At 36.2% G+C, this 19,989-nt stretch overlaps 2 protein-coding genes across 3 annotated transcripts in view; one reads left to right on the top strand and one right to left on the bottom strand.

Annotated features, from left to right (window-relative positions):
* Positions 1-934: 934 nt before the first annotated feature.
* Positions 935-6,087, bottom strand: LOC149947527 (putative cytochrome P450 49a1). 2 transcript variants are annotated; one of them, XR_016480460.1, is made up of 9 exons: positions 5,724-6,087; positions 5,378-5,615; positions 5,116-5,306; positions 4,862-5,066; positions 4,639-4,798; positions 4,317-4,565; positions 3,899-4,105; positions 3,122-3,400; positions 937-1,984 (listed from the first exon to the last, which is right to left on the bottom strand). XR_016480460.1 is itself a non-coding variant. In XM_090172650.1 (8 exons), exons 1-8 carry the CDS (start codon positions 5,920-5,922, stop codon positions 3,293-3,295), a joined length of 1,557 nt encoding a protein of 518 aa, XP_090028776.1. In that variant the 5' UTR covers positions 5,923-6,087; the 3' UTR covers positions 935-3,292. The 2 variants fall into 2 exon arrangements, 1 of the variants encoding a protein (XP_090028776.1); XM_090172650.1 differs by having other exon boundaries at positions 935-3,400.
* A 1,661-nt stretch (positions 6,088-7,748) lies between these two features.
* Positions 7,749-19,989, top strand: part of Eip63E (cyclin dependent kinase Eip63E) — a 117,421-nt gene continuing 105,180 nt past the window's right edge. The window contains exon 1 of the mRNA XM_090171364.1: positions 7,749-8,237. Coding sequence (XP_090027490.1) covers positions 8,189-8,237 — 49 coding nt within the window. The 5' untranslated portion in view covers positions 7,749-8,188. The remainder of the gene's footprint in view (positions 8,238-19,989) is intronic.

Raw genomic sequence — 19,989 nt, forward strand, 5'->3', positions numbered from 1 at the left:
ACAGTACCTATTAAAGTCGGGGAAATTGAAAATGGTAAAAAATAATGAAAAATCAGGGACTTTTAAGAACTAGTAAATACGTTTGGGAAAATTAGGAAATTTTATTTTTGGTTGCAAATGCAGCAATGTTTACTAAAATTTACAAATTCTTGGAAAAGTCATCAAATTTAAATATGGGCCTTAAGTCAGGGAGTTTAATTATGGTTAATAGGTTAAAAATTTACAAATTTTGGCATAAAATAAGTCAGGGAAAATATCAGTAAATGGCTAAGAAAAAGCTGGTAAGTCAGAGAATTACAATCTGAAAAAATGATGGCAACCCTACATAGACTCGTTATTGCAGCAAACTTGAGAGCTTTCGTGGAAGTAAGAAACTAACTTCAATTTAAAATTATTTACTGATAATCTTTTTCGCTGCCGACTTTCAGAATCAATTTTTTCTGCGTTTGAAAAATCTGGGTGTAAATAAAGAAGCTCTTTTTCTTCAGTAGCTAATGATAGCAAAATGCGAACAACTACATTTTTTTTTATTTTCCCAGCCCTATTTCTGGAAATCGCGCTGAAAAGTAGTAAGATTCAAACGCCGGTGTGCCCTTTTAAGCTTTGTTATTTTGCATATACATTGAGTGCTATTCGTAAAATTCATAATATTAGAGAAGCTGAACAAAACCATGCAGATGGTTGAGTGTGAACTTTAGATTGCACTGCCAAGTGCCCTTTGCGAAACAATTGAGAGGTTAAGCCAGCACCAGAAAATGTGTAGAAAACGTGTAGAGGGATCTTGTAGAAGGTGCAGGCTGTACACACAAAGGTACGTCTACAATCCTACAAGTTCCCTCTACGCGTTTTCGGGCGGTGGCTTAACCTATCTATTATCAAATACTGTGAAATCTGCATTTTAACCTTGATAAAGTCTCTTATTTAATCTGTTTAATTTTATTGAAACTGAAATACATATAAGAAGAATTTGTTGATGTTAACTACAAAATAAAATATCAAAGTGCAACGAAACTCGAGAACAAAACGAACCACTTTGATTTAGTGAACGTGTTATTTTCGCAGTACAAATAATCACAAAATGGTTCCAAGCAAAGACTGTGCCTAGTGTACTATACTTTCGCTAGCGCCGAATCGATTTAAGAAATCGATCCATTCGCTTCTACAATAACGCAAGGACGCGCCATCTAGCGTTGAACTGAACATTTTTAATTTGATGATTATTACATTTTACAATACCGGTATATATAAAGTTTTCCCATTGTACATAAATTTAGTATATTTTTTAGTTTTTTCGTATAAATGTTAATCTACGAAAATCGATATATTTTCTTTATGACGTTTCAAATGGCATTATGACGCAGTTGTAGTTTTATTATTGGACTATTAAAGTGTTCTTTTATGATATCGGTGACGTCGTTATTTTTTATATAATTCTATTAGTTTCGACTTTCGAGTAGTTTTAATTTTATTTTTATTTCAAAGAACCATACTTGCTGATCCCTCCTTAGGTTTGGCAGAAATATATTATACATGAACTGTAAATAGGCCTTTTTATAAATTAGAATTGACGTTCTTCACGGGTGACGTATCGATGACGTTTTACTACGAAAAGCCCTGGACATAAGAGTAAATTCGACGAAGTACACTGTTTTTAAGCATCAACAGAACGGAACTTCTACGTATTTCGTGACGAATGAGCTACACAAACTATTTCAGCAAGTGCAGCTTATTTTTTAGAAAGGCCTATTCCGCTCACAACAGACAACATTTTGTATTTACTCTACCTCCATCTATATAGTCATTGTTGAACCGTCATTTAGCAGACGATAATTTTTGCTAATTAACAGATCAGAAATGAGTCTAGTCACGGTTTATATATTTACACAGGTTAGACTACTTGTACCTTCATACGTGCTAGCGTTTTGATCCTCTTAAGCTCTTCTGACAGGCAACCCCGTTTTCTACTATGCTACTGGTACGCCCTCTAAAGTATATAAACAGTACTAATTAATTTATTATAAATAAAATTTTTATAAATTTTAATTATAAATATACTAATGAGCTACCGTATTTACAATTTGATAATATGCATTTTAAAATTTATTAAAGAGATAGTGCCAACTCAGATTAATTTAAAATTTTGTTCTTTGGCTTACACGTTATGATAGATTTTTAAGTCCTGAATCAGAATATATATACATATTAGCACTTACAATTAGTATTTAGTTTTATATTTTAATATAAAATAATGGTATTTCAATAGCCGCGCAAAACTTCACAGATTGTTGACGTCATGAGTTTGGTAGATTTCGGCGCGCTCGAGCGGCGGGGAATTTCCAGTAGTCTTTTTCTACTATCGCGTAGAGGATTTGTAAGCGCGTTTTTTTACTTTCTTCTCGCGGACCACGCGGTTCGAGATTCTAGAATCACTAGCCGGCTACGTGTAAAAATAATATTTTCAAAATAGAAATTGAAGAAAAAATCGATAACAAGGTATTGTTTATAAATTATATCATTATTTCTTATACGTAGTCATTATAACAATATTTATATTCTACGGAAATATGCCACCGAAAGCACCGTGCGGTAATAATAATTACTTTCCATCGAATGAGGGGCTTAAAGCGTGCGAAAGCGGGAAACTCGGATCAAAAGAAAGCTATGGGAGTAAAATTTCCTCCTGTAATCCCCTAAAAATTCTATCTCCAGCTCGCTCTAGTAGCAACCAATAAACATCAACCTATCTATGACGTAGACAGTATGTGATAAAAAAAGTTACGCTATATTTCTATTTTAAAATTTAAAATTAATCGTGAATATTTATATTTATACCAAATGTTTTATAGCTATATTTTTCTTTACTATATTTTTAAATAATTGATGAAAAAACTTCATATACGTAGAAAATTCTGACACTATCTCTTTAATTATCTGCGATACATTTAAATTTAAAATATAGGTGGCGCTCCATTTTTAAATGTAAATATTATTTTAACAATAGTTTATTATAGTTCAGAAACTTTACACAAGCCGGCGCTGTAGGCGCGAAGTAGAATTTTTCAAATTCTCTAAACGCGGGAGTAGCTCATAAGCGTCCATCTCTGAGCCGAAGTAGTCTAACCTGTGTATATATAAAAACCGTGGTCTAGCGCTGGCGCCAGGTTTTCGGCTGTGACACGCTTGTCGCCATGAGAAGGTGGGATCAGCTTATTGGTCCAAGTATTTTGTTTTAAATTCCCAGGGTATGCCCTGGTCTTGAGTGTTCACTGGAGGCAATCCGTAATATTTTCTTTCAACGATCGTAAAATTGAAAATTCAAAGGCTTGTCAGGAATATTGGTAAGTCTAGTGAGTAAATCCAAATCTCCGTCGTGGTACTCCAAACGAAATCGACTAACCATCTACAAATGAACAGATTGTGGTAAAATATACCATATACAGGGTGTTTCAAATGTTATTCCAATATTTTAAGGAGTTGTAGGGGGTGAGTTGAGAAGTATGCCTTTTTTTTTAATTTTCCTACGGTGAGTTAAAAGAGCGCCAGAGAGCTTCAAAGTGTGGCCTACTAGCTCCGGGAAGTAGGCTGCAACAAGTGCAAAACCAAGCAACAGGGAAATTCGAACATTAAGGTAAAAAAGGACTTAGTAAACAAATCGAGGCAACCAGCGTAAAAAAGTAAACTAACAGTATTTAAATCCCTGCTCCTTGGTTTTGCGCTTGTTTCAGTCAACTTCCAGGGGATAGTAGGCCTTACTTTGAAGCCCTCTGGCGCTCTTTTAACTCATCGTAGGAAAATGGGGAAAACAGGCATACATCTCAACTCACCCCCTACACCTCCTTCAAATTTTTGCATAACTTTTGAAACGCCCTGTATACCAAGGTGAAAACCCTTCGCTTACCCTTATTATTAAGGAGTACAATTCTTGTTCGGCAATTCTGCGCCCTATGCAGGCTCTGGGCCCGAATCCGAAAGGAATGAACAGGAAAGGGTGTATCATCTTTTGCGCTTCCGACCCTCGTAACCACCTTTCCGGCTTAAAGCTCTTGGCGTCTTTAAAGTTTTTTTCCAGGCCATTAGCCACCATCAATTGCACAATCAGAACAGTCTTAAATCATTCAACCATGTGTCAAACGAAGTCGAATTAGTGGAGAAGATATTCAGGGCCGTGCTTAGGGAGTTAGGGAGGGAACTGTTTGAATTTTAACATAGAAGTGTTTATGGAAGACTTCTAAAATTAACTTCGGTTTACGAGTTTCGGACCAGCGTCACCGAAGCCATAAGCACAGCCCTGGCAATAATATTCATCGTCGGCTTACCCCTTCCGGAATCTGGTATCCCGACAGCGCGATATTCTTTCCGGCTTTTCTAGAAAATCCTATTGTAACCGGAAGAAGTCTTTGACTTTCCTTGACGCAAGCCTTCGTATACCTCATCTCGTTCAAGTGGCTGTCCGTTATCGATTCGGTTTCGCTTTTGACCAAACTTCGTATCTCTTGGTACACTTTCTCCTGGATTTCGGGATGTTTGGCCAGAAAGTACAAAAAGAAACACATGGTGTTTGAAGTCTAAAAGGATTCGCAAAATTAGTCTCAATCGATGTCTTTACACGTTTATCTCCGAAATTTTGGGTTCTATTACGGTATCCGTTCCAGCGACGAACATGTCACGAATGACGCTTCCAATTATCTCGTCGTTGGCTCCCTTTTCTTGAATCAAGAGTTCTAAGACGGTGGGCGGTTCATTCTTTAGCTTCTTCGAAAGTCTCTCCTTGTTTATCTTCAAATACTTCATTGATATTCTAATTCGTAAAAGTGCAACGCTTTTATTTGGATTCAAGAAAACAACATTGTAATATACATACTCGTTAAAGAAAAGAATTTGTTCTTCGAATTTCTTAAACAGGGGTGTGTCGTATTTTTTCCAAAAAGGCAACATTCCAAATTCGAGTCGATAGATCAATTCAAAAAGTTGGAATACCGCCTCGAGAATTTTGTTAGCGTCCGAATCCGGTTGTAAATCGTCGGCGAAACTGCCCAGTCTGGTGTCCAAACCCACCAAAGCGATACCTTCTCGTTCATTATTGATTTGAAAAGAAACGTATTATTTAGCGCATACTTTCGAGGGCCCATTTGGTCATTTCCTTGTGAAAATTCGTCACACGGCGTTTATCGTCTCTTATCTTGGCCAATCTTTCGGTGAATTCAATGGCGACTTGGTCCATGGCCGGAAGATAGTTCAGCACATTCCGAGGCTTTAACATATGAGGTTGGGCGACAGATCGCATGTGGTACCATTCTTCGTCCTCCCTGCGACGGAACGCGTCCCGATTACTTCGTAAAGATCTTCGCTAGGCCTAATTTAAATTGAAAGGACGTACGAGCTGAGTAATCCCTGTCTCTGTATGGCATTCTTCTTGCTGCGCGTGATTCTCCTCAACGATTCGAAAGGAAAACGCCTGGGTGTTCTACCTTCAGTTCGAAATATCTTCTCGATATCGTCCGGGTCGAATACATTGACGATGGTCGACCCGGCCGTTATTTCCTCCCGTACTAAGCTGCCATATCGTTGATACTTGTCAAACGCTGCTCGGTGCAGTCTTTGCAAATTGTATCGACCTAAGAATCGGGACTTCATTAGCCATTTTCAATTGAAGAACGTAAATATTTGACTTCAAATTTACCAAAAATGTTTAAAGTTTTTATCGAAATATTTCTGATGCTTACCAAGAAACGGAAGGAACGTCCAGCCACTTCCTAAAAGCGGAACAGACGGAACATGGGGTATTTGGTCAAAAGGCTTGGCTCTGTTGTAATCGTCTTCTTCATTATCTTGAACTACCCGCTTAAGGGTCGTCGATGAATGCCTTTGAACGACTCGATTTTTGATTGATGATTTTAATAGGTTTCCAACTAGTTTCTTCATTGTTCCGCGAAGAAAAGGTACCTATTTGGTAATTTAGGCAGTCAAAGTGTTACAAACATCGAACCTAAGAAAAGGAAACAAATTTTAGGAAACTGAATTGTGTATCTCTAGAGTTACGCGACAGAACTCGGCGATTGTAGCATTTCTATTCAGACGAACTAACTCCCCGCGTTCTCTTTCAAAAGGGAAAAACTTGGAATCAATCCAAGTCTTGTCTCAGACGTGATTAGAGTGACCTTGTAACTTCAAGGCTTACGTCAGTTCCCTCTGATTAGAGGCCCAGCTTTAGTTTTTTACAGATGCTCCATTACTTTATGTTTCGCAAATACTACATTCTGTTACTTTGAGAAAACGCAAAAACGTCATAATATTTATTTTGAAACGTCATAATCTTTATTTTAAAACGTCATAATCTTTATTTTGAAACGTCATAATCTTTATTTTGAAACGTCATAATATTTATTTTGAAACGTCATAATATTTATTTTGAAACGTCATAATCTTTATTTTAAAACCTCATAATATTTATTTTAAAACGTCATAATCTTTATTTTGAAACGTCATAATCTTTATTTTGAAACGTCATAATCTTTATTTTGAAACGTCATAATCTTTATTTTAAAACGTCATAATCTATATAATTGTTTATATTCTATTTTATAAGTTCATATTCCCTTTTTCCAGGTTTGGCGCCCCATAGAAATCAAACTTTTTCCTTTTAATCCAACGATTCAATAACATCGCTCTTGACCATTTGTAAAAAAAGTATTGAACACGATAGAAATTCGGTGTTATATTGATATAATATTTGAATAATTTGGAGGAAAGCTGCAGTAAAACACGAACGAAATTCAACGTTTTGTTGCTTTGATTTGATAAAACCGCATGCAAAACCTTTACCATTAAAATATTTTTTTTTTGCGATTTTGCGAACAGCTGGAGGAATAACTATTTATTTATGTATTTAATTTGTAATTACATTCGTTTCCGGAACTAACATGGTAATCGATTGTCCTTAACTAGACACAATTGGGTTGTCGAAACGTTCCAAAGATCGATTCTTACTTACCGGAAAATTTGGATATTGATCTTAATAAAAACAAAACGTAATCATATTATTTAACTTAAGTTATTTTAACAAAATAAATAAATTTGCGATAAATAATCCTTTGGAAGTGACAATGACAGTAGATGGCGTGTTTGAGCTATTCGGGTTGATGTAGTATTCCGTCACTGGATGGCACCTCTATATCTAGAGGTTTCGTTTTCAAACATCCATTTAAGGGGTGTTCCCAAATATATGGACCAGTAATAATTTCGTTTCAAAGTTCAATACCCCAAAAAGGCCAAAACGTGGGGCGCGTAAAAACGGGCACTTGTAAACGCTTTGTCAGCGTAACTAACGAGTAAATGCATATTGTTTACGCTTTGTAATATCAAATAATTGCGATAATTCAAGTTTTACTCTAAATTACCGCAGATGGCGACATAATAGTCAGGCACGTTTACGAAAATTTTGAATATTTTATTTAGTAAACCTGCAATGTTTAATCCATACCAATTTAAATTTATCACAAACTTGGTATTTCGATTAGATACAAAATTTATTTATAAACATTTCCAAATAGAAAATGCTTTTTATTCAAAGTACAAAGAGAAATATTTTCATTTTTTCTGTTATCAAGGATAAGTTTTGTTATTTGTACATTTTGATTAGGAAAGGATTCGTACGATTGGCCTACTATCTCGGGGCCTTTTTCTCGTCCGTTTGCGCAATATTCCTGAACTCTTCCACTTTCATTCGGTCTAAAACCGGTCCACTAATGGGTAAAAATAAAAAAAAAACTAGACAGACAAAATGTTAATAATGAAGCCAAGCGTGTTTTTAATTTTGGCCCGCGGTACCGCAAAATCGCGACTGACTGGGTTTTTTTTTTCATTTTTTTTCTTTTGAGGTTACGCAGCTGTTCGAGAAAAAGTAGGAAATGAACTATTCATACTGCGGCCCGCGTTGGAGTTTACTTTTTCGTAGTATTATTTCCTCTACAGTTCGAGATTTGGATCAATGAGGGCCGAGTATGGATTATTCAATGGTAGAATCTGCTACGGCGTAGTATGATGCACTTGTCAGTCTTTCCCCCTGTAGCGCCGGTTCGGGATATTACAAAATGGCTCCTCTAACGGCAGCCGCGTCGAGCGAGAATGTCGCTATTTACGCGTTTTACGAGGACAATTGAAGAATTAAGCAGTGTATTTTCCTAGTATTATGTCTTTTGGATTCGGAAGTCGAATCTGGACCCCAGCGACTAAGCAAGGTACGTACGGTTTGTCATTCGTTTAAATGAATAATTTCCACATCGTCGGTACCCCCATTATACCTTACAGTCGGAAACTGTTGACGTTAGGGTTACGCGTTAAGCCTTTGTCGTTCTCGGTGCGTCCACATGTAGGCCACTTCCTGACCCACAAGCTATATTGCATAATACGCGTCTTACGCGTATGTTATAGCTATCGGTTATAAGTCGCTCTCCCCGCTTAGTTAAATGAACCGTTTTAGTAACGTCTTTACTCGGGTGTCAATAATGGGGGAAGTATTCATATTTTGCCTTCGAAATATAACGTCATTTTCCTTAATGGCCCAAAAAAGAAATCCCCGTTTAAACAATCGCGATACGGGTCTATTGTCTTATAAAGCGTTCCACGCAATTACAGCCTTTTCTGGAGCGAAAATCTATTATTTTTTTTCTTTAATGTTATAAGTCGTCGTACGTTGTTACCGAATTATTAGGTTTGTCGTTCAAAGCCTCTTTACCTTAATATTTCTCCATCGAAAGTTTCATTATTAAAAGTCATTAGAGAGAAAGAGGGGGCTATTTTATTCCCCAGGGCTTCGTTTAAATACGGCGGCCGTAAAATGACGCTCGTATTTAAAATAACGTCTCTCCGTTTAACGACACTTTTAATTGTAATTTTAACGTTTCTTTCCCAACGTCGTGTCGTATCATTTTACTTTTATAACCTATTTTTTTTCGCGTTAATTTGATTTCGAGGACTCCGGGGGATCGCTTCTTTAGTTTTTCATTGGCTATTTTAAATTGCAAACCCACGCTCATACGGCCCCGGTAATGAATCGCGACGCGTACGTTTTTAACCGCACGTTGGACTTTGAATTAGCTAGTCTTGTACGTAATATAACGATGACACGGGCAAAATATTTAACGAGTGACTGAATATTAATAATAGCTATTTTTCGTTCTCTATCGAAATATTTAGCGTTAAAATATTGCTTCGCGCAACGTACAAATAACGAGCAATCGCGTTTGAAAACAATGTCCATTGGCCGCTTAAAGCTTTCTCGAAATTCTATTTTACGCAATTGGCCGATGGTGGCGCGGGTTGAAAGATCGTCTCGTATAACCGTGTTCCGCGGATATTTCACGCTTCCCCAACCGCGACACGCTCTACGTGTATAATGTCCAATCACTGCCACCTAATATCGCCACCGAAGGCTGCGAGATTTCTTCCATTACGATATCTTGTACGTTAGGTAACAATGGCGTATTGAGATATATGTACTACGCGCCCTGAAAATAAATAACGCCAATTTTGGGGGGGATCTTACGTTGGTTCTTTGCGCTGTCCGTCCGAGAAATTCGATTTCAAATGTCATGACTTCCCAAGATATTGGTTTCATCAAGAGATTTTTTTATATGAGCTGGGCAGTAATTGCGTTTGGCTTTATTGTACATTATCATAAACTGTTCTTTTTTGTTAATTTTTTCAACACAATTCTGATCGAAAACTGAAACTTATTGAAGCGAAGCGAGCGAACGTTTTTCATCACCTCCTCAAATGTGAAAATGTTCGTCAACGCCGTAGACGTAGTATTTATTAAATAAATGAGTTTTTATGAGCTTTTAAAGTTAACGAATTTAACTATTACCAGGGTTGGCTGATTTAAACCAATCATGATTATGATTTAAATCGAAGTAGTGTTTTGGAAAAAAAAACTCATTGATTTAAATCATGATACATTTCAGTATTACTCGACGCTTGGCTGAGGAAGGACCGCGGTCCGAAAGCTCCCAAAAAAGATTTAAATAAATAATAACTCCATGCAGTAGCAGTTCTTTTTAAAATATTTTTAACAATTTTCAATAAGTTTACCATGGAACAAAAATTAAATATTTGTAATGATACATTTCAATAGCACAAAGATAAGTTATTAAAAAAAAATTGAGCAAACTAAAATATTAAATAATCATTAAATTTAATTAAGATTTTATTTAATGCAATATTAGCTAACTAATAAAAGTAAAATATACGTTAATTATACCGGAAAAGAGGCATTAATTTTAAAAAATCAATGAACTCAATAACATAAAATAAATCAGATTTAAATAAAAAAATCGATTGATTTAATTTTTATTAAAAAAATTAAAAAAGAATAACTTAAGAAAATGTTTTATTCTGTCTATTATCCTGAAAATCACTAGCAATTATGCAATAACTATTCCAATTAAATATACAAAAAATATTAAATTTGACGAATTTTGCCCTTAAAAAAACTGTTTTCTGGAGCTCAAGTTCTGCCCTTCTGAAAAATCCTGAAATGACGTCCCTAAAGTCGATGTTATCTGACACCGAGAGCAATGAAGTTCGAGAATATTTTAGCTTAATGTAGTGGTAACTTCTAACTGCCAAGAAATAATCGTACTAGCCGGCCCACGAAATTGGACGCGCGGTATAAAAACTCATTAAAAAATCACGTGTCACGTGCTTTAAATTAAAAATCCATATTGCGTTAATATATTAAGAAGTACGCACTCAAAAAAATTAATTTATCAATATTATATTCTCAAGAATAGTGCTTCCAACCAATTGCCATGATAAGTTTCCTTATCTGAACCGAGGAAATAATTAAGACAATCGGAACTTTCATAATCAGTTAAGTTGATACGGGTCAAAATTCTAACCAGATAGTTTAAGCTAATCTGAATTTGATTGTAAACAGACAGATTTCAGATATATCAAAGTTATCATTTTTATCCGAATTTTTTTTCTCAGATTATATATACGCTTAGCGTATCAGTTAGATAACGAAGTTTATAACTGTAAGTAACAGAGTCAAAACAGAGACGATATTATTTTATCCGTCACTCTAAGCATAAATAAATACTGGATATTATATTTATATAATGAACTTAATTGAGATTGACGAAAGACTACAGGGCCCCCAGAGGTTCTATAATTCCTATATTTTCAAAAATGTCATGTAACATCCTATATTTTTAGAAAAATCCCCAGAAAGTCCTATAAAATCCTATAATTTTGATATTTTGCCCATTTCAAATCCCGACACTCTCAAGTCAGTTAAATTGCTAGATTTAGCTATAGGTCAAATTCATTCTAAACTATACTTTTGTTATTGTTAACATGGTTAGCTACTAGAATATTTTTGTGATAAAATAGTTAAATAGTTTCAATTTTTTTAGTGAAGATCAAAGATTTATTTTACTAAAATTTGTTTTAAATGCATTAAATTAGTAAATGAAATAGCATATATATTCCTGTAAAATCCCATAATTTTGGAAAAATAGTATTTTTAGAAATATAATCCTATTTTTCCTATAAAAAAATTTAGGATTTGAGAACTTAGTGCAAACTTAAAGAGAAACATTTAGGGGTTCAATGTAAAGAAACTGCTTGTTCAAGTAGAAGCGTCACTTTCTCGTTCTATTAGGTAGAAAGTTCATGATGATGGAAATAGCCATTAATTGTTGTATGGCGAAATCAGTTTGCTTCAGCGTGACAACGTGATTATAGCAATAGGCCAAATATGCTCCGTTAGATTTAATTTTTAAATATTTTTCTACCGCGTTTAAAAGAGCGAATCATTTCAAACGGGTAGTTTTCCATCTTATTTAAACCAAAAATATTTAAAACAGCGTGTAGAAATAGTGTTTAAAGTGGCTTGAAAATTTTCAATGATGACGTCACGCATTATGTTTATGGAATAATATAAATATAAGGGAATTTACCCGTTGAGACTTCATTGCAGGTGCTATATTATTTAATTTTTTTTATTTTGCGCAATTTTACACGGTAAATTGCAAGCATGTAGAGGGTTTCAAGGTAGAGTAGTTAAACACTACGGTATACGTCAATAGAAAAATGCACCTGGACTTTGTAAAGAAGGTAAAATCCCGTTAAAAATAATGACGAAATGTAAAGGGCGTCGCTTCGGTAAGGATCGAAAATAAACTGGTCAAGAAGTTCAAGAAACTCGAAACTGGCTTTTTGTTCGCGAATTTGAAGAGGGAAAAAAAGGAACAGTCAGTCCAGTTATTATTAGACGAACGGGGAAAACCCGGAGCCGAGAAAAGCGTCGAGTGTCACTTCTAGACGGAGGCTCGCGTGGGAGGGCTCCTCCCAGCTTTTGTTCGGAACGGATATTTTTAAAACAGTTCAGTCACGGCCGACCTATATTAAAACGTTTCAAGCCCGGGGGGGGGGGGGGGGATAAGAAACGAGTCCAGTTTGTTTAATACCCACGCGTTTAAAATTTTGCTTATTTCGCGAGAAGTTCGGCTCTTCTAAATGGTAAACGCTTCTAAGGATAAGGACTACGCGTCTAGGGATGAGCTACCATTAGATTTGGCGAAGCTATTAGCGTGAGATGGATAATATAAGCAGGTGCGCCATTCGCTTCCGCAGTCCGAAATGTATTTCTCTTCGTTCCAAATCGTTTTTGCCTCTTTAATTCCTAGAAGCCGTATATACGCTAGATATAAAGCGTACTTAAAACCGAGACGGAGTTTTGGCCATCTTGAAAATATGATGAACTTTGCTGTTTAGGAGAGCACTCATTTTGCGGGGAGTGCTTTTCAACGAATCTTATAATATACCTGCCGGTTTAAGTCTTTCCACCTTACGGTCGGGCGGGCGGCTAATGATTTATAAAGTTGGCAATCTTCCAGTTTCACTCTCGGCGCGTAACGGGGGAAACTCGCGGAGCGAATTCAAAGTCTGAAATCTTTCCCCAAATAATCGCGGCTATATACGCCAGATGAGAGAAACCTAGATTCGCGCGTCGCCCTTGACACGTTACGCCGCTCTACAACTCGCCCGCCATTATTTATTTACTGACAATCGCGGATGGAAGACAGAGTCGCGTGTCTAGGACGAAATCCGCGGAAAAACGGTACGATATTATCCAATGTTTTCTAGGCTCTGATTCAATTTGACTTCCGAGAACGATCTGTTTTTGATCAAATTTAAATGTTAAGAATTTCGGTTTTTGGCAAAATTTTCTGTCGTTAATAATTAGGTTAATTAATAAGTTGGTATAAAAATAAGGTATGTTTCGTATCTTCTTAGAATACAAATCGACGTATTTTTTTTTACTATTTACATCTTTTTAAATAATATCTTATAAAAATCAAGTATGTTTCGTATATGTTAGAATAAACATCTACGTAATTTATTTTTTACTATTTACTTTTTTTTAAATAATATCTTATAAAAATCAAGTATGTTTTGTATATCTTAGAATAAACATCTACTTAATTTATTTTTTACTATTTTTTTTTAATAATATGGGATAAAAATAGTATTTCGTATATCGTAGAATACAAATATACGTAACATATTTTTTGCTATTCAAAATTTTTTTAATAATATTTTTAGGAGTTAAAACATTTAAAAAGTATCTTTAGCAGATGTGTTACGCAGTTGGACAAAATTCCGCTAAGGAATCTAAAAAACCTAATTATGATATTTAAGATAACAATATTTCTGATCAATTTGTTCCTTACAAAATACCCGTTTAAAATCGGAGCAAATTTGAGTTTTTACGAAAGAACCTCTGTTTGATACAAATCTATATACGTAATTTTAAAATTTTGTAATAATATTCTTAAGAGTTAAAACCTTTTTCAAGAATATTTTTAGCAGATGTGTTTCCTACGCAGTTAAACAATTCCGCTAAGGAATCTGAAAAACCTAATTATGATACTTAAGATTATGATCCTTACAAGATACCCGTTAAAAATCAAACTTTTACGAAAGAACTTCTGTTTGATATCGTATGCTAAAATGATGACATTTTTGGGTTTATATCCTATTTGAAAATAAGCTAGAATCATTCCCATCTTTACAAGATACCCGCTAAAAATCGGAGTACATTTGTGACTTTTAATCAAACTTTTACGAAAGAACCTCTGTTTGATATCGTATGTTAAAATGATAAAGTGTTTGGGTTAATATCCTATTTGAAAATAAGCTAGAATCATTCCCATCCTTACAAAAAATACTCGCTAAAAATCGGAGCAAATAGTCTTGACATTTGTGACTTTTAATCAAACTTTTACGAAAGAACCTCTGTTTGATATCGTATGTTAAAATGATATTTGAAAATAGGCTAGAATCATTCCCCCGTCCATGTCTACGAAAGTTTAAAACGAACTCGACCGTATTAACGGCTTTAAGTGGCCGGTTAATCATTTCGATCCGGCGTTGCTCATTCTCGGTTGGCCTATACGAATCCGTGGTAAGCGAAAACGTAGCCGAGGTATTTAGGTAAGCTGAACCAAATTTATTCATTTGGAGCGAAATTGCGGTCGAAGGGAACCGTATAAATAGAGGCATTAACGTTGCCAACGGAAACGTACGTCGCCGCGCCCACTACTCGTAAATAACGGTCGGGGTATCCCTCGCGCGTTTCATATTTCGGCACGCGCTCTCGATTTGATGCTGCTAAGGCGGCTTCACTGCTCAACTTTAATAGTCTAAGTATAGCCGGGGCCTTTAGATTTTGCAAGAGCTAACCGTTTGCAGATGCCGTCGTTCCCACTCCCTCCAGATCTCTCATCTGGCTCATGTTGGCAAGCGGATTTACTCGATTCATTTTTCAATGCCCGCAATTTATCTCTCCCCCGCGTTTTTTGGACCGCTACTTAACAAGCGACCATTTTTTTTGTTGTCTAATAGAATCGCTTCGAACGTAAGTCCTTGTTTCGCCGCGAAGGTTCCTTTCCTCCCGGCCAATCTGAAAGTAATTGCCGCCAATGGTGGTTTGGCTATTAATTTTTTTCGGCACGCTGACAGCTACGTCGGCCATTAGCCTGATTTTAGCGTTCCCGGTATTGAGGCAAATCCATTGATCTAATATTGATTTATCGACTATTGATTTAGCGACTTTTCCCAACGGGGATCGGCTCCTTGAAAGAGGCTGTTTCAATGGCTTTTGGACCATGGTCATATTGTGGGAAATGTCTAATGTTGTACAATTTAGTCAATATTGTATTAAAAATGTTCCGAATGGCGCTATTGAAAAGTGTTTAGATTTATTCGATTTTTAATAGGGATGCACCGATATGGGTTCAGCCGATATATCGGCTATTCGTGGCCGATAATATCGGCAGTAATATCGGTTAATTATACAGAAAATGAGCCATAGTATGTGGGGTGGCGGAGTGGTTAGCACTTTCGTCTCGCAGCAAGAGGAGCCGGGTTAGATCTTGGACCAAGGTCCTTGGTCGAAGGTTAGATCCCAGTTTGTGGCACTGGGTGAAAAACTAGGAACCAACTCCTTCCGCGTTGAGTTTGCAAGTTATCTCCACACTGGATTAAAGGGGTTTCCCCACGAGTTCTTAGGTTTCCACTTTCTTATAGAGGTTAACGTTAATAGTGACTGTAGGGAGCTGTTGGCTCGCGTGGCATGAAGGGCTTGCCACCACCCTCCTACGCATTGTCAGTGGCTAAATGACTTGGTCCTAGGGTGGTGCCTTGGGTATTAGCCTAGCTGATTATTATTATAACTGCAATTACACCGTTGATCTTGTTGATTAGCTCTTCGATATGTTGATCGGGAACTACGAGACCTTAGGCATTTGCCTTGTTTGCCTGCGTTTAAAACCTGCTACTAAACTTGGAACTGCAGCTTTTACACCAAGCGCCATTTTTATTCAGGTCAAGAGCGCCATCTCTTAAACGGAATAAGAAACATTTTTCATAATAAATTTATTTTATAAATAATATTAATATATCACATATTAATTAGATTTCATTATTATGGGGGGGTCGAACTATGTGAATGTTAAGAGGGGGTCGAGAAGTGGGTGGAAATTTAGTACAGTGAAAGGTAGGCTCAAGGGGGGGGTCTGGCCCCGGAAACCCCCCTTTGTCTACGCCACTGTTATGGGGTTTTTATATACAATCAGTTTTATAATTAATAATTTATATTTTAAATAGTACTTATTTTATCTTAATCATTTTCGTTAGTAAATACTAATTTAAGTTCTAATTCTAAACACACTGTTGGAAAATATTTTCCAACATTGTGTTTAGAATTAGAACTTATGGTATTTGTGAAAGTTGCCATTATTAATACTTTCGAGTTCGATCAGTAGATGGCGTTATCCGAGTCTTTTAAAAATAAATAAATTCGGTACAACTATACGGAAATGGAAACTTTACATTTCAAATTGAAACGCATTTAATTTAAAAAATAGTAACAAGTTTAAATTTACCGGGCATAATTAGGTTTTTATTTTGAACGTTTTTTTTCTTCAAATGAAAAATATTACTTCCTTGTTTACCAAAATATTCTGTAATTTCAGATTTTAAAATAACACCAGATTTCAATACGAAATTTTTTGTCGCTTTCCAGATAATAATCTTACTATTCAAGTAGTAGTTCTAAGATGGCTTGATCCAATGCCCAAAATTTTATCCAACACATCCGTTTTAAATCCAGTTTTGTTTGGATTAAATACTTTTTATCAAATCGAAATCCAATTGAATTGCATACTTACAAGGAGACTACCCGAGGTGGTTATCACCGATTTGGTTGAAACTCGGGGGTAGACCTTATGGTAGTATGAAAATTCCCAAAGGGAAAAGTTGCAATGGGCTATGGCAACCGAAAATGTTTTTGACCTCCCCATTTAAAAAAGCATGGGAATTTCTCGGTTACCCAAATTTTGTTAAAATTAACCAAAATTGATCAATTTTACCCAAAATAAGTCAAATTAATCTTTTTGGGTAAGTTTTGAAAATGTATTTTTTTCAAATTGTTTAAGTATGTAACCGAGAAAATCCCGTGCTTTTTTAAATGGTGATTTTTTCATTTTGAGAGGTCAAAAACATTTTCGGTTGCCATGGGAAAACTAAAAGCCCATTGCAACTTTTCCCTTTGGTAATTTTCATACTACCATAAGGTCTACCTAACTCCAGAGTTTCAACAAAATCGGTGATAACGACCTCGGGTAGTCTCCTATATACCAGTTTCAATAACATTACCGTCATCTATCTGTTTCAAATAATTTGCATTGAATAAGGTAGCGCGTTCTTAAAATTAGTCACGCAAAAGTACCATCCTGGCCAATTGCGATCAGTGATGGGCATTTTTGAGAATTTTGTGATAACTCTCACTCCACGTCATTCCAGTTTCTAAAATTTTAAACTCAAACCATGAATCTATTTAACCCATGAATATTCAACTGGAATACCCTAGGTCACCTCTGGCGACGCGTGGGGCGGAGCCAATTTATAGTGACGGAGTCGAAGTAGAACTCAGCTGTGTCAGCTGTTATTTAAAAGCAGTCGAGCGTTAGTTCCTAAAATGACGCGTTATGGTTATGTTTCCTTTTTGCAGTACTTATCATTAATCTATTTAAATAAATAGATATATTTCATATTATTATTAGAATAGATTTTATTAGAATAAAATGATAACAGAGCATTTATTATTTAATAATAATATGGCAAAAATTGACTCAGGTTTTCTTCCAAAGTTTCACCGAGGCTTAGCTTTTCAGAGATAGTTTGTATGTTTAAATTGTTATAAATCTCACAGACACTCGATAGCGTAAGATTGCTTTCAAAATATCGGAGTAACATTCCTTTTTAATTTATATTTTTATACTAGAAAGAATTATAACTGTAAAGCTTATTTTGAACAAAATAACGTGAACCGTACCTGAGAAGTCATTTCGCGGCTATTCTGCTCTCCGAGCTCTCGTAAACTATCTGGCGCTAAAATGACATCATTTCCTAATTCGTTCTTATTGGCTTAAAGAGTAAATCACTCGTATGGCGCGAAAATAGGCTCCGCCCCACGTTCCCTCAGAGTATACCGTGGCTAATGATAGAGTTGGATATTCATGGGTTAAATAGATTCATGCTCAAACTCATCTTTTCTCACCACGGTTAACTAACTATTGAGCTCATCTCCTCTCATCGAATTTTATGGAAGTTGTAACACTTTTAAATATTATGGTAAAGTAATGGGGATTTTAAATTATGGTTAAGTTGTCTAGGGGTAATTAATTAGAATAATTAGGATTAGGATTAAGTGTTACATTAAATAAATAAAATAGGGAGTTAAATGGTTACTATAATAAAATAATGAATAAACATAAGAAGCAAGTCAGAAGTATGTACAACAAAGAAATATATTTACACGAACACAAAGATAGTATATTTACAAAATCATCTCCGTCTCGCGGAAACTTGTCCGAGAGGGCCAAAGTCACGGCGCGCACACACACCTAAAACTGCATCGCGTCTTCTTGGTCGCGTTCTCAATTCTGTCTTTTCCTCGCTCGGGTCGGAGGTTTAACCATGGACTGTAAATTTACAGTCCGTGGTTTAACCCCTACGATGGGTATTGCGAAATCGGTGGCAACCTCCTTCCCGGAACGAGGAAAGCTTTTGGCGACACCATACGCCCGTGGTGTCATTATAAGTTCAGGGAGAGTAAAATACGTTACAAAGTGATATCTCAGGAAATTCATACTTTGTGAAACTCCTCTGCCACTCCTCTCCTTTGGGAATTTTACGCATCTCACCTCCTCTAACATTATCATATTGCTCTTACAGGGGTAGAACAATTAATGACCATCACTGGCCGGTGGCCACGTTACTGTCTTTAAATTCTTTATAACCTTCTAACGTCATCATATTATGCTATTTTCGTTAATTGTACGTTTTGGCTTCGATATTGGCCAAAGTTAAATATTTCTTTTCAGGAACGTCCTGTTTTTATATTTCCTTTTTGTTTTCTTACATCTAAACTCAAACTCACCTCCTATCACCACCGTAAATAAACATTTTAGCTGATCTCCTCTCATCGCATTTCGCTAGTTAAATTAACCTCACTCACACTCCAAATACTTTCTTTGAAAAATCTTATTTCCTCTCACTCTGCCTACTTAAATATGTAGCTTGGAAACTCATCTCACGCTCCTCTCCATTGGAAGCTTAGAGCATCTCACCTCCTCTCAATTGCTCTCACTGATCTCACGGTGAGAAGAGAGTGCCCATCACTGATTGCGATGAAATAAAAACGGGTGTCAAAACTAATGAAGTTGGCTCTACTTGTGCTATTTGAAAATATCTTTACCTTATTGTAACTGGCGAATTGGATCTGACATTTCGGATCTAAATTTCGATGAAAATCTACTCTAAATCTGCCCAATTTTGGAATAAAATTTTATCCGCCATTTTCGTAAGTTAAATCTTCTTAAAAGTTTTTCCTTAGATTGAAAGTGTATTAGCCGAAGTTCGCCCCCTGTCGCCTCTACGGATCCGAGAGTCGATTATATAACTGCCAAATCAAACAGCAATATACCGAAAGACCGTCAACCCACGTTAAAGGCCGACTACTTAGTTATTCGGTTTACTCTGCCTTTCACTGGAAGCTGGCTCGCCGCGAGACAAACGCGCTATGCAAGCAGCCAACTTCCAGTGAAAGACGGAGTAAACCGAATAACTACGTAGTCGGCTTTTAAACCTACTTTTCGGAGTTGTCCAAAATAAAAAACGGGGCCGATAATGGGCGGGAAGAAAACTATCCGTAGACAAGAATAACGTCGGGGGAGCGCCATCTGGAAGGAAACTTCATAAGTAATCCCGGGTTAACCGCGAGACACAGATGTCGGAGCCCGGGGATGCTGCTCCTCCCGAAGAACAGAAAGAGGGACGATTCCCAATGTCTAAATGATGAAAAGGTTTCGGTATCCGTTGCCATAGTAACAGAGTTCGAGAGAAGCGTCGGCGGGG

This window comes from Leiobunum rupestre, chromosome 4 (genome assembly GCF_980474605.1).
Source record: "Leiobunum rupestre chromosome 4, qqLeiRupe1.1.hap1, whole genome shotgun sequence".
Classification (NCBI taxonomy): Eukaryota; Metazoa; Arthropoda; class Arachnida; order Opiliones; family Sclerosomatidae; genus Leiobunum; species Leiobunum rupestre.

Coding starts and splice junctions, on each gene's coding strand:
- LOC149947527 (XM_090172650.1), bottom strand. CDS start 5,922: ATGAAGAAACTAGTTGGAAACCTATTAAAATCATCAATCAAAAATCGA. Junction 4,566..4,638: donor TCGTCGCTGGAACGGATACC/GTAATAGAACCC, acceptor GAATCCTTTTAG/ACTTCAAACACCATGTGTTT. Junction 3,401..3,898: donor TGTACTCCTTAATAATAAGG/GTAAGCGAAGGG, acceptor GTTCATTTGTAG/ATGGTTAGTCGATTTCGTTT.